Source organism: Balaenoptera musculus, chromosome 8, assembly GCF_009873245.2.
Source record: "Balaenoptera musculus isolate JJ_BM4_2016_0621 chromosome 8, mBalMus1.pri.v3, whole genome shotgun sequence".
Classification (NCBI taxonomy): Eukaryota; Metazoa; Chordata; class Mammalia; order Artiodactyla; family Balaenopteridae; genus Balaenoptera; species Balaenoptera musculus.
Genome location: NC_045792.1, coordinates 26,267,632 through 26,282,471, shown reverse-complemented (window position 1 = coordinate 26,282,471; position 14,840 = coordinate 26,267,632). Strand labels below are relative to the sequence as shown.

The window sequence follows — 14,840 nt, the reverse complement described above, 5'->3', positions numbered from 1 at the left end:
GTATGGCCTTTATTATGCCCACTTTCTGGAGAGTTTTTATCATAAATGGATGTTGAACTTTAATGTAAGGTTTTTCTGCATCTATTGAGATGGTTATATGGTTTTAATTCTTCAATTTGTTAATGTGGTGTATCACATTGATTGATTTGTGAGTAATGAAAAATCCTGGCATCCCTGGGATAAATCCTACTTGACAAAGGTGAATGATCCTTTTAATGTATTGTTGGATTCAATTTGCTTATATCCTGTTGAGGATTTTTGCATCTATCTTCAGCAGTGATATTGGCCGGTAATTTTTTTTTCTCGGTATGTTTGTCTGGTTTTAGTATCAGGGTGGTTCTGGCCTCAGAGAATGAGTTTGGAAATGTTCCTTCCTCTGCAATTTTTTTGGAATAGTTTGAGAAGGATAGCTGTTAACTCTTCTCTAAACGTTTGATAGAATTCACTTGTGAAGCCATCTGGTCCTGGACTTTTGTCTGTTTGGAGTTTTTTTTTTTTTAATTACTGATTCAGTTTCATTACTGATAATTGATGTATTCATACTTTTCTCTTTCTTCTTGGTTCAATCTTGGGAGATTGTATCTTTCCAAGAATTTGTCTATTTCTTCTAGGTTTTTCATTTTATTGGCATATAGTATGTTCTTAGTAGTCTCTTTTGATCTTTTGTATTTCTGTGGTGTTGTGACTTATACTTTTTCATTTCTCATTGGACCATTTCTCTTTTTCTCTGATGAATCTGGCTAAAGGTTTATTGGTTTTGTTTATCTTTTCAGAGAACAAGCTTTTAGTTTCATTGATCTTTTCTGTTGTTCTTTTAGTCTCTGTTTCATTTATTTCTGCTCTGATTTTGATGGTTTCTTTCCTTCTACTAACTTTGAGTTTTGTTTCTTCTTTTGCTTGTTTCTTCAGGGGTAAGTTAGGTTCTTTATTTGAGTTTTTTCTTGCTTCCTGACATAAGCTTGTATCACTGTAAAGTTCCCTGTTAACTGCTTTTTCTCATCCCACATGTTTTGGATCATCATGTTTTCAGTGTTATTTGTCTCTATGTATTATTTCCTCTTTGATTTCTTCAGTGATCCATTGGGTTTTTAGTAGCAAATTCTTTAGCCTCCATATGTTTGTGTATTTTTGCAGTTTTTTTCTTGTACTTGGTTTCTAGTCTCACAGCATTGGCAAAGATGCTTGATATGGTTGCAGTTTTCTTAATTTTACTGGGGCTTATTTTGTGACATTTCTCTAAGTTATTGTTTGTCTGAAAATTTGTTTTGTTTAGTCTTCATTTTTAAAGTTTTTTTCCTAGACAGGTAATTTTAAGTTTATAGTTCTTTCCCTGTACTTTAAGATGTCATTCCATTGTCTTTTGCCCTACATTGTTCCTAATGAGAGAAATTTGCAGTCATGTTTATCCCTTTCTCTCTATATATGATATTTCCTTCTGCTCTGAATGCTTTTAAAATTTTTTCTTTACCACTTTTTTTAGCAAATCAATTATGATATGTTTGATATTGTTTTCTTTGTCTTTATCCTGCCTTGGGTTCATTGTGCTTTTCTGATTTATGAGTTCATAGTTGCCATCAAATTTGAAACTTTCTGGCCATTATTTCGTGAAATGTTTTTTGTGTCCCCTCTTATTCTGCTAGTATCTTTAATTCTGTCCCACAAGTCACTGAGCCTTTATTTACTTTTGTTCTAGCCTTTTCTGTTCTTTAGTTTGGATAGATTTTACTGCTGCATTTTAGGTTCAAATGCATTTTAGGTTCAAATGCATTTTAGGTTCAAATGCTTTTCTTTTGTAGCATCTAGTTGGCTGTTATCCCCAGTCATTAAAGTTTTCATTTCAGTTATTTTTCATCATTAGACATTTCATTTGGGTCTTTTTTATATCTTCATTGTGACTCCTATTTGTTCATGCTTTCCTTTCCTTGGGCATATTTATAATAGCGGTGTCAAAATCCTAGTTTGCTATGTCATTATCTCTTTATTTCTTGTTCTGTTTTGATTAACTGATTTCTTTTCTTGTCTTTGGGTCACATTTTCCTGCTTTGAATGTCTAGTAATTTCTAATTAGATGCTGAACCTTGTGAAAGTTATATTGTGACTACTGGATTTGTTGTCTTCCTTTAAAGGATCTTGAGTTTTCTTTTGGTGGGGAGTAGGTTACTTGTGTATTAGCTTAATACTTTTCAAAGGCTGGTGTTTAAGTTATGTTTGTGTGCATCTAGAGTAGCCATTACTACTAAGATATGCTAAGGCGTGCCCTTTGTGGTTTCTCTGCTGATTGCCCTCGGCATTCAAGGAGATTTCTCTATTCTGGTTGGTGGGAACTAGAATGTCTTCTAGCCCTTTGTGAGCTCTGGGGATTTCTCCGCTCATAGCACCTAATAATTGTTCCTTCCATGGTAATTATTCTTTGTCTATCCTTGTGGACTTGCATCCTAAGAATGTTCAGTTTGGTATTCAGTTAAAGACTACAGGGGTCTCTTGTATAGTTTTCTGGAGTTCTTTCTCTGTGTAGCTCCCTTTTCATGGATGCTGTATCTCAGCCATCACAAAGTAAAAATTCTGTTTTCCTGTCTCAGTGAGATTGTCATATTGGGCTTGAGTTACCCTGCCTTGTGCCATGGTCTAGAAAGTGCCACTAGGCAAAAAGCAGTAGAGTGTAATTGTAGCGCTCACCTCATTTGTTTGCCTTTTCTCAGGGATCATAGTCCTGCACAACTGAGATTCAATGTCTAAAAACAGTTGTTTCTTATATTTTTTATTTTATTTCCATTTCTGTATATTTTTCTAGTCTGATGTAGCATTTATTTTTTCATGGCCAGTGCAGAAGTCTTCAAGTATCTTTGAGAAATATATGTATTTATGTAGGTACTTTATATTTTAAATATAAAGTGTATACGTTTTATGTGTATTATGCAAATATAAGTATATGTATTTTATATATACGTATGTAATATTTCATATATATATATAAAATATGTACATTTACATATGTTTTTATTGGTGGCACTTTTCTGTCTTGGTTCTGTATTTAGGTTTTGACTGTTAGATGGGATTAGGAGTGTGGTTAATTATGATGGCTTCACATGAGAAGAAGAGTCCTGGGAGCTGTCTTAGGTCAAGAGGCACGTTGATGGTTTATGAGTTCTTCAAGGTAGGATGGAGGATTGAAACAGCAGGAGAACTTAGGTCATAGTATGGGGAGAGGGGAACATAAGTCATGCTGAAGTGGTGAGGTGAGTGAATAATAGTGAAAATTAGCAACAAAATTAATAGAAAGGGAATGGAGGCAGGAGAGTTGTACAGAATGGTCCAGTTGACGTTGAGTAAATGAATAATGAGTACCAGCTGTATCACATATGCTTCTTTCATTCATTACCTAGTATTTAATGCAGGCTGCTGCTTAAAGTTTCTGACTTGGGCTTTTGCAAGGGTGGATTGAGTTAATTTTAATGCACATTTATTGAATGCCAACTCTTTGCCAGACATTTTTATATACATGGGGAATACAAATATATAGAGTTCAGACTTTTGGGGAACTCATTTTATAGTTAAACAGACACATACTTCCAGTATGTAATCTCATGATGCCAAGGCACTTCAAGGTATTAAGGGAAGGAGGATTTCATATGCAGGTTTTGAGGAAATGATGCTTGAGTTGAGACTTAAAGGATGAGTAAGAATCACCCTGGCATATAGAGGTGTGTGTGCACAAGGAATTGTGAGAGCAAGGCGTGGAAGTAGGAGATAACATGATATAAAAGTGTCTGTGTGTGTGTGTGTGTGTGTTTATGTATATACGTAGGTAAATACAGCTATAAGCAACTTAATATTAGATTATAAAACAAGAGGAGAGTGAATGGAGATGAAATTGTAAGAGTTGATAGGACTTTGTAAACCAAGAAGTTTGAATTATTCAGTAGGGAGTATATCATCAAATTAGGTTCATTTGTGTTATTAGAGAACCCCAGAATAGCCATTGGTTAATATAAAATACATAGAATATTAAAATAGTTAACTTTTCTTTTTTCTTTTTCTGAATTTTATTTTTATTTTTTTATACAGCAGGTTCTTATTAGTTATCTATTTTATACATATTAGTGTATATATGTCAATCCCAATCTCCCAATTTATCCCCCATGCCCCCCCATTTGGTATCCATACATTTGTTCTCTACATCTGTGTCTTTATTTCTGCCTTGGAAACCTGTTCATCTGTACCATTTCTATAGGTTCTAAATATATGCATAAATATAGAATATTTGTTTTTCTCTTTCTGACTTACTTCACTTTGTATGACAGTCTCTAGGTCCATCCATGTCTCTACAGATGACCCAATTTCATTCCTTTTTATGGCTGAGTAATATTCCATTCCATTGTAGATATGTACCACATCTTCTCTATCTGTTCGTCTGTCGATGGGCATTTAGGTTGCTTCCATAACCTGGCTATTGTAAATAGTGCTGCAGTGAACATTGGGGTGCATGTGTCTTTTTGAATTATGGTTTTCTCCGGGTATATGCCCAGTAGTGGGATTGCTGGGTCATATGGTAATTCTATTTTTAGTTTTTTAAGGAACCTCCATACTGTTCTCCATAGTGGCTGTATCATTTTACCTTCCCACCAACAGTGCAAGAGCATTCCCTTTTCTCCACACCCTCTCCAGCATTTGTTGTTTGTAGATTTTCTGATGATGCCTATTCTAACTGGTGTGAGATGATACCTCATTGTAGTTTTAATTTGCATTTCTCTAATAATTAGTGATGTTGAGCAGATTTTCATGTGCCTCTTGGCCATCTGTATGTCTTTGGAAAAATGTCTATTTAGGTCTTCTGCGCATTTTTTGATTGGCTTGTTTTTTTAGTATTGAGCTGCATGAGTTGTTTTCATATTTTGGAGATTAATCCTTTGTCAGTTGCTTCATTTGCAAATACTTCTCCCATTCTGATTGTTGCCTTTTCCTCTGGTTTATGGTTTCCTTAGCTGTGCAAAAGATTGTAAGTTTAATTAGGTCCCATTTGTTTATTTTTGTTTTTATTTTCATTATTCTAGGAGGTGGGTTAGAAAAGATCTTGCTGTGATTTATGTCAAAGAGTGTTCTTCTTATGTTTTCCTGTAAGAGTTTTATAGTATCCAGTCTTACATTTAGGTCTTTAATCCATTTGGAGTTTATTTTTGTGTATGGTGTTAGGGAGTGTTCTAATTTCGTTCTTTTACATGTAGCTGTCCAGTTTTCCCAGCACCACTTATTGAAGAGACTGTCTTTTCTCCATTGTATATCTTTGCCTCTTTTGTCATAGGTTAGTTGACCATAGGTGCATGGGTTTATCTCTGGGCTTTCTATCTTGTTCCATTGATCTAAATTTCTGTTTTTGTGCCAGTACCATATTGTCTTGATTACTGTAGCTTTGTAGTGTAGTCTGAAGTCAGGGAGTCTGATTCCTCCAGCTCCCTTTTTTTACCTCGAGATTGCTTTTGCTATTTGGGGTCTTTTGTGTCTCCATACAAATTTTAAGATTTTTTTTGTTCTAGTTCTGTAAAAAATGCCATTGGTAATTTGATAGGATTGCACGGAATCTGGATTGCTTTGGGTAGTATAGTCATTTTCACAGTATTGATTTTTCCAGTCCAAGAACATGGTATATCTCTCTGTCTGTGTCATCTTTGATTTCTTTCATCAGTGTCTTATAGTTTTCTGAGGACAGGTCTCTTACCTCCTTAAGTAGGTTTATTCCTAGGTATTTTATTCTTTTTGTTGCAGTGGTGAATGGGATTGCTTCCTCAATTTCTCTTTCTGATCTTTCGTTATTAGTGTATAGGAATGCAAGAGATTTCTGTGCATTAATTTTGTATCCTGCAACTTTACCAAATTTATTGATGAGTTCTAGTAGTTTTCTGGTGGCATCTTTAGGATTTTCTATGTATAGTATCATGTCATCTGTAAACAGTGACAGTTTTACTTCTTCTTTTCCACTTTGTATTCCTTTTATTTCTTTTTCTTCTCTGATTGCCGTGGCTAGGACTTCCAAAACTATGTTGAATAAGTGTGGCGAGAGTGGACATCCTTGTCTTGGTCCTGATCTTAGAGGAAATGCTTTCAGTTTTTCACCATTGAGAATGACGTTTGCTGTGGGTTTGTCATATATGGCCTTTATTATGTTGAGGTAGTTTTCCTCTATGCCCACTTTTTGGAGAGTTTTTATCATAAATGGGTGTTGAGTTTTGTCAAAAGCTTTTTCTGCATCTATTGAGATGATCATAGGGTTTTTATTCTTCAATTTGTTAGTATGGTGTATCACAATGATTGATTTGCATATATTGAAGAATCTTTGCATCCCTGTGATAAATCCCAATTAATCATGGTGTATGATCCTTTTAATGTGTTGTTGGATTCTATTTGCTAGCATTTTTTTAAGCGTTTTTGCATTTGCATCAGTGATATTGGTCTGTAATTTTCTTTTTTTGTAGTATCTTTAGTTTTGGTATCAGGGTGATGGTGGTCTCGTAGAGTGAGTTTGGGAGTGTTCGTTCCTCTGCAATTTTTTGGAAGAGTTTGAGAAGGATGGGTGTTAGCTCGTCTCTAAATGTTTGATAGAATTCACCTGTGAAGCCATCTGGTCCTGGACTTCTGTGTGTTGGAAGATTTTTAATCACAGTTTCAATTTCATTACTTGTGATTGTTCATATTTTCTGTTTCTTCCTGGTTCAGTCTTGGAAGGTTATACCTCTCTAAGAATTTGTCCGTTTCTTCCAGGTTGTCCGTTTTATTGGCATAGGGTTGCTTGTAGTAGTCTCTTAGCATGCTTAGTATTTCTGCGGTGTCTGTTGTAACTTCTCCTTTTTCATTTCTAATATTATTGATTTGAGTCCTCTCCCTCTTTTTCTTGATGAGTCTGGCTAACGGTTGATCAATTTTGTTTATCTTCTCAAAGAACCAGCTTTTAGTTTTATTGATCTTTGCTATTGTTTTCTTTGTTTTTATTTCTTTTATCTTGGCTCTGATCTTTATGACTTCTCTCCTTCTGCTAACTTTGGGTTTTGTTTGTTCTTCTTTCTCTAGTTCCTTTAGGTGTAAGGTTAGATTGTTTATTTGAGATTTTTCTTGTTTCTTGAGGTAGGCTTGTATAGGTATAAACTTCCCTCTTAGAACTGCTTTTGCTGCATCCCATAGGTTTTGGATCGTCGTGTTTTCATTGTCATTTGTCTCTAGGTATTTTTTGATTTCCTCTTTGATTTCTTCAGTGATCTCTTCGTTATTTAATAATGTATTGTTTAGCCTGCACGTGTTTGTGTTTTTTATGTTTTTTTCCCTGTAATTTATTTCTAATCTCATAGCATTGTGGTTGGAAAAGATGCTTGATATGGTTTCAATTTTCTTAAATTTACTGAGGCTTGATTTGTGACCCGAGATGTGATCTATCCTCGGGAATGTTCCATGTGCAGTTGAGAAGAAAGTGTAATCTTTTTTCGGATGGAATGTCCTATAAATATTAATTAAATCGAACTGGTCTATTTTGCCATTTAAAGTTTGTATTTCCTTATTAATACTCTGTCTGGGTGTTCTGTCCATTGGTGTAAGTGAGGTGTTAAAATCCCCCACTATTATTATGTTACTGTCGATTTCCTCTTTTATAGCTGTTAGCATTTGCCGTATGTATTGAGGTACTCTTATGGTGGGTGCATATATGTTTATAATTGTTATATCTTCTTGGATTGATCCCTTGATCATTTTGTAGTGTCCTTCCTTGTCTCTTGTAACATTTTTTATTTTAAAGTCTAGTTTATCTGATTTGAGTATTGCTACTCCAGTTTTCTTTTGATTTTCATTTGCATGGAATATCTTTTTCCATCCCCTCACTTTCAGTCTGTATGTGTCTCTAGTTCTGAAGTGGGTCTCTTGTAGACAGCATATGTATGGGTCTTGTTTTTGTATCCATTCAGTGAGCCTGTGTCTTTTGGCCGGAGCATTTAATTCATTCATGTTTAAGGTAATTATCGATATGTATGTTCCTATGACCATTTTCTTAATTGTTTTCGGTTTGTTTTTGTAGGTCCTTTTCTTCTGTTGTGTTTCCCCCTTAGAGAAGTTCCTTTAGCATTTGTTGTAGAGCTAGTTTGGTGGTGCTGAATTCTGTTAGCTTTTGCTTGTCTGTAAAGCTTTTGATTTCTCTGTCGAATATGAATGAGATCGTTGCTGGGTAATGTTGCTTGTAGGTTGTTCCCTTTCATCACTTTAAATATATCGTGCCACTCCCCTCTGCCTTGTAGTTTCTGTTGAGAAATCAGCTGTTAACCTTATGGGAGTTCCCTTGTATGTTGTTTGTCATTTTTGTCTTCTTGCTTTTAATAAGTTTACTTTGTCTTTAAGTTTTGTCAGTTTGATTACCATGTGTCTCGGCGAGTTTCTCCTTGGGTTTCTCCTGCCTAGGACTTTCTGCGCTTCCTGGACTTGGGTGGCTATTTTCTTTCCTGTGTTAGGGAAGTTTTCGACTATAATCTCTTCAAATATTTTCTCGGGTCCTTTCTCTCCTCTCCTTCTGGGACCCCTATAATGCGAATGTTGGTTTGTTTAATGTTGTCCCAGAGGTCTCTTAGGCTCTCTTCATTTCTTTTCATTCTTTTTTCTTTATTTTGTTCTGCGGCAGTGAATTCCACCATTCTGTCTTCCAGGTCACTTTTCTGTTCTTCTGCCTCAGTTATTCTGCTGTTGATTCCTTCTAGTGTATTTTTCATTTCAGTCATTGTATTGTTCATATCTGTGTTTGTTTTTTAATTCTTCTAGATGTTTTTTCTTTAATTCTTCTAGGTCTTTGTTAAACATTTTTTGCATCTTCTCGATCTTTGCCTCCATTCTTTTTCTGAGGTCCTGGATCATCTTCACTATCATTATTGTGAATTCTTTTTCTGGAAGGTTGCCTATCTCCACTTCATTTAGTTGTTTTTCTGGGGTTTTATCTTGTTCCTTCATTTGGTACATAGTCCTCTGCCTTTTTATTTTGTCCATCTTTCTGTGAATGTGGTTTTCATTCCACAGGCTGCAGGATTGTGGTTCTTCTTCTGCGGTCTGCCCTCTGGTGGGTGAGTCTAAGAGGCTTGTGCGTTTCCTGATGGGAGGGACTGGTGGTGGGTAGATCTGGGTGTTGCTCTGGTAGGCAGAGCTCAGTAAAACTTTAATCCTCTTTTCTGCTGATGGGTGGGGCTGAGTTCCCTCCCCGTTGGTTGTTTGGCCTGAGGTGACCCAACCCTGCAGTACAGGCTCTTTGGTGGGGCTAATGTTGGAATCTGGGAGGGCTCATGCCAAGGAGTACTTCCCAGAACTTCTACTGCCAGTGTCCTTGTTCCTGCAGTGAGCCACAGCTGCCCCCTGCCTCTGCAGGAGACCCTCCAACACTAGCGGGTAGGTCTAGTTCAGTCTAGACCGATGCTCCTTCCCCATGGGTCATTATGCACACAGTACTTTGTGTGTGCCCTCCAAGAGTGGAATCTCTATTTCCCTCAGTCCTGTTGAAGTCCTGCAATCAAATCCCGCTAGCCTTCAAAGTCTGATTCTCTGGGAATTCCTCCTGTTGCCGTACCCCCGGGTTGGGAAGCCTGACGTGGGGCTCAGGACCTTCACTCCAGTCGGTGGACTTCTGTGGTATAATTGTTCTCCAGTTTTGAGTCACCCACCTAGCGGTTATGGGGTTTGATTTTATTGTGATCGTGCCCCTCTTACCATGTCATTGCACCTTCTTCTTTGTCTTTGGATGTGGGGTATCTTTTTTGGTGAGTTCCAGTGTTCTGTCAGTGATTGTTGAGCTGTTGTGATTCCGGTGCTCTCGCAGGAGGGAGTGAGCGCACGTCCTTCTACTCTGCCATCTTGAACCAATCTCTAAGTTTTCTTTCATATGGAAGAAATCAAGTAGGCAATTTAGTGTGGTCCTCTGGGACCAAATCTTCTAGTTTTGTTCCTCCATTGTCTTTAAAAAGTACCTCTTAGTCTAGATAACAGGAATGAGGATGCTCTCTTTTTTGTAACTTCCAGAAAGTCCTACATAGTACTTTCATTTCCACCTTATTGGAGACTTGATTAAGGTTTCACTCTCCAGCAAGGGAGGCACATTACATCTCCAAATAAAATTGGGTTCTATTGGTAGGAAAAAAAAGGCATAACAGTAGTCTTTATGACAGGGAGTCAAAGAAGAGGAGTACTGTGGTCGGATATGCCTTTTATAATACTCTAAAGGTATTTAGGGTGGGGGTTGGAGAATGAAAGTGAGCAGGAAAGACTGGGGTTTTGGAGACTAATTTGGTTTTTCCAGTTGTCTAAGTGAGAGATAAACAGATCTGAATATATATTAGTTGTGACTCTTGGTTGTAGGTAGCAGAAACGAAACTTAAATTGGTTTAACCACCCCCCCCCCCCCCCCCCCCCCCCCCCCGCACCAAAAAAGGGAGTGATTTATTATTAGAACACAAAAGTCTGATAGGACATAAAGGAATGCACCTGGGGTTTAGGAATAGCTCGAACTAGAGTCATGAATGCTTTTATGAATCTTCTTACCATCTTCCTTTTTTTCCCCTCTAAGTTCTATTTTTGCTTTTCTTTATATAGATAAATTTTTCCTGAATTCTGTGCCTCATGACAGAAATGGTCTCTGCCAATGCCTTTCAAGTTCTCCTTTGTTATAGAGTAAACCATTTAGCCTTGATTTCAAATTCCTGGAGAGTGACTATGATTGAAATTAATTGGTTCAGGTGCCTACCTCTGAAACAGTCAGCTGTGGCCAGGGATGGAGGTGAACTCCCATGATAATCATTTGGTGTTCACTGTAGTTGAGAAATCTTTTGGAAATGACAGTCGTAGGTTTAGATGGGAGGGGTAAGATGATCCTGAGATTTCTGACTCGAGTAAGTGGGTGGTTTGTGATGCCAGGTAGCTCAATTCAAATATATAGAAGAAGGATCAAGTATTGTGGAAGTAGATGCTGGGTTCACTTTTTGTTCTTACTGTGTTCAGCATGGCATTTAAATATTGTAGGCAGTTGTTTAAATCACGGAAACTTTGGGTGGATAAATTAGAAAGATATCAGTATAATTGTGGTAGTTTAAGTCATGAGAGAGGATTTAATGTCCCAAGGGGAATGTCTAGAGATTAAAAAGTATAATTGGCAAAGACTGGAAACCCAAACAAAGTTGATACTTAAGGGTTGAGAAAAGGAGGAAGAGTGGAACCACACAGAGTTTTTATGTGGAAGTATGTAAATTTGAGAATTCTAATTATATGCTAAATATTCTTAGAGCTCTGAAGATGAGTGGGTTGAGGCTGTTCCCTCCCATACTACTGGCAAGGAAAAGGCCTGGAAGGTGAAAGATGAAAAGTCAGAAAAAGAAGACAACCAAGTTATTCAGGTAAGCTGCCTGATTTTAAACAAAGAAGCGTCAACTTACAAGAGTAGATGAATGGTAAAATGAAAGATGATTGTAATTTATTCAGAAGAAAAACTAGACTTTGTAAACAGTATACTTTTATGAGTAATTTTAGCAATAATGCTGTTTGCTGATCCTTTGGGCTCCCCTTCTTCTCCTGTGGGAAAGTTAGCATTTATCCCTATTTTAGTCCCTCAGAGGGTTTCCTACTTCTGGTTGTTGATAAGGAAGTGGCACTTTTCCCCTTATGTACTTGAAGTCTTGTATTGTTACATCTATCTGACTTTTCTACAGCGAGTAGAGTTCAGTCACAGTTTTTCTTTCCCTTCATTTCATGCCATAATTTTCTTAGCAATGCTTATAGTTGAATAGTTCACAAATTTTGGGTTATAGTTCATATGCCTGAGGAAGAGTGCTATATTTACACTGTTAGCAACAGTGAGGAAAGAAAGGTGAAAAGAACTATGTTTGAGTGCCTGTTGTATATCTGGCATTGGGCTAGATGCCTTAAGTCAGTTTTCTTGTTAACTCCTTAAAACATTCCTGAAAGGTAGGTATTTTAACCCATTTTTACAGGGGAGAGAAGAAGGCTTAGAGAGACTAAGAAACTTTCTTTAAGTTATACAGCCATGTGGGATTTAATCCAGGTTTGAGTGCCTCCAGAATCTCTAATTTATTGCTAAGTGTTTAGTGTTGTTCTAATCAATTTAGATTGAAGTGACTTCTTTTTCTTAACAGAGGGATGAATGGATGACTGTTGATTTTATGTCTGTTAAAACTGTGTCATCATTATCACTCAAAGCTGAAAAGGAAACTATAAGGAAAATAGAGCAAGAGAAAACCCAAGCACTTGAACAGGTAAGAACATTTAAAATGCTTTAACTTTTTGATTTGCCTTTAACTGATACACATTTATGTAAATGCAGTTTTACTTGTAAGATATTATTTTTTGTGGTATTTAATAAATCAGTGGGAACAACTATGAAATGTGATATATTCTTTTAAATTTTTTTTGTAGGAAATGAGTTTAAATTTATATTATATTTATAAATCTAGGGCATATATGGTTGAGTACAGAATTTGGTTTACACCTGAAAATCTTCAAGGTGAGAATTTAAAGCATTCTTGAGTTGGTAGTGCCTTGAAATGATTGGCAGAAATAACTACCAGTCCTTTCTAAAGGATGACACTGTCAATTTAGGCCTCACAGGTCTCCCAGAAGCAAGTTCTATGGCATTTAAGGTCATAATCTAAAATCATACTATACATGAAAATGTAATGATAGTCCATGAATGAGAGTCATCTGAAACAATAAACAACAGAATCAGACTCATAAAACCTTTATCTTTTGGAATATTTAATAGCTTATATAGTAATAGTAGGTATCAAAAATGTGAATAACGGTTGAAAGATTAATAAGAAGGTGGATTTGAGAAAGAGCCAATATTAGAAATGAAAAATATTAGAGTTGAAATTAGAAACTTGTAAAATGGTGAAACAACAATACAGCTGAAGACAGAATTAGTGAACAAGAAGATAGTCTTTAAGAATTTAGACTATCAAATTCAAGAATTTGAATGCAACACAGAGGCACAAATAAATGAAAAATATGAAAGAGTGATCATGAAGTCCTATGATCAATGTTTTGTGTTTTTGTTTCTTCCCCAGTTTGATTTTAATTCTGAAAATGTTGGTGTGGTAAACTGTATTGACTTTATAGTTAAGTAGCTGCCCATTTGGAACTTTGGGGCCGGAGGTTTTTGGAATATCTTTACTAAGTTCTGTTTTGTCTCTGAGTTAGACCTGAGGAAGTTAGGGGGAAAGTACCAAAGGGGTGTAACCAGTGGGTAGTAGAGCAAGAAGGAGGAGCTGCATGAAGTCAGAAAGTTGATTTTACCCATTGTGATTACATGCTTGCTTCTGAAATCATGCTCTGCTGTTTGTGGGCATGAATGGTCTGGTATGTTCGGGTATCCCTGGCTTATGATCTTAGGTTTTGCACAGATTCGTCTGTTCTCTGTATCAAACAACAGAATGTAGTAAACTCTTGAGTATCTTTAATACATTGAGATAGTGATTAGTTTTTCTTAGAAATACTGTTACAGAAAACCACCTTTCCTTTCCTAAGAAGCTATAGTACTTTGTCATGCTTATCTTACCAACTTTCCAGCATTGAATTACAGCTTTTCTAATTAATATAATATTTTCTTACAAATTCTTATATAAACTTCTCTGATTCAAGTAAGTCAGTGTCTGTTGATTTGCTCATTTGCTTATGTAGTTTTTGTCTTTTTTTTTGCACCTATATCATCTTTTCCATTCCTGCTGCTACTCCTAGTTTAAATGCCATTTGTTAGTTGTATGTCTTCACCTCTTTGTCTCATTTATATCATCTTTACTGGAGCTGAGTTAATATATGAAGTGAACTGAAGACAGCCCCTGGAACTAAGAACTGGTTAACATTAAATATTATTATGGTTCAGGCCCTAATTTACTCTTGCCTGGGCAGTTGCAATAACGTTTTTGTTTTTCAGCATCCTACGACTGATGTCAGACTAACTTTTTCAAAGTACAGCTTTTGTCATGGTATTATTCTGTTTAGAAATCTTCAGTGATTGAAGTTAAGGGGAATGTGTCTTTGCTGTTTGTAGTATTTCCTTTTCCGTGGATGAAGCTCTGCTAGTGGTGTTTCATGCCACCCTTCTTTCTCATTCTGTCCTTGAGGATATGAAGTACATTTTCTATTAGAAAATTTGCAAAGGATAAACTGGGCATACTTGACTTAACCCTGCCTTTCCTGCTTATGGAACAGACTGCTTGCAGAGATTGTGTGGGGAATGATATGAAGTGGGGGGTTGGTTCAGTGCATTCTACACCTGGGAAAATCTGCCTCATTGTGGGGTTCAGTTAACAGATGCATTTGGTGTTCACGGAAAGAAAAATTCCAATTTAGCCTTCATTAGCAATAAAGGTAATTTTTGTCTTTTATTTCTTATGCTTTTTTTATGTTTCTTAACTTGCTCAGAGCCTAGATTGAAAAGAAAGGTGCTATATTTATTACTCTTTTTTAAAGACCACAAAATGCTGCCTGCAAATAGAGTCCAAACATATTAGATTGGACTCTTTCCTTTGGGTGATCTGCATCTCAACCAAAATAGTTTAATTAATTTCTGTTGTATTTCTCTGCAAATTCCTGTCTCTGAATTTTTGTTCATCTGGATTTTTCTAAGTACATGCCCTCTATTCCTGTATGACTGCATCCTGTTTATCCTTCAAGGCCTAACTTGATATATATGATGAAATTCTTATTATTTTGCTTGATTGAAATAAATCTCTGCTTCCTTTATGTTCCTATAGCACTTTATTTGTTCCTTTACTATATAGTACTTGTAGTTTTCTATAAAGCACTGTAATTTAATAGTCTTATCCTGT

General features: G+C 36.2%; 1 protein-coding gene across 1 annotated transcript in view; it reads left to right on the top strand.

Moving 5' to 3' along the window:
- CWF19L2 (CWF19 like cell cycle control factor 2) overlaps window positions 1-14,840 on the top strand; it is a 195,855-nt gene that overhangs the window by 10,955 nt on the left and 170,060 nt on the right. The window contains exons 4-5 of the mRNA XM_036861742.1: window positions 11,280-11,390; window positions 12,147-12,266. Of these exons, the coding sequence (XP_036717637.1) occupies window positions 11,280-11,390; window positions 12,147-12,266 (231 nt within the window). The remainder of the gene's footprint in view (window positions 1-11,279; window positions 11,391-12,146; window positions 12,267-14,840) is intronic.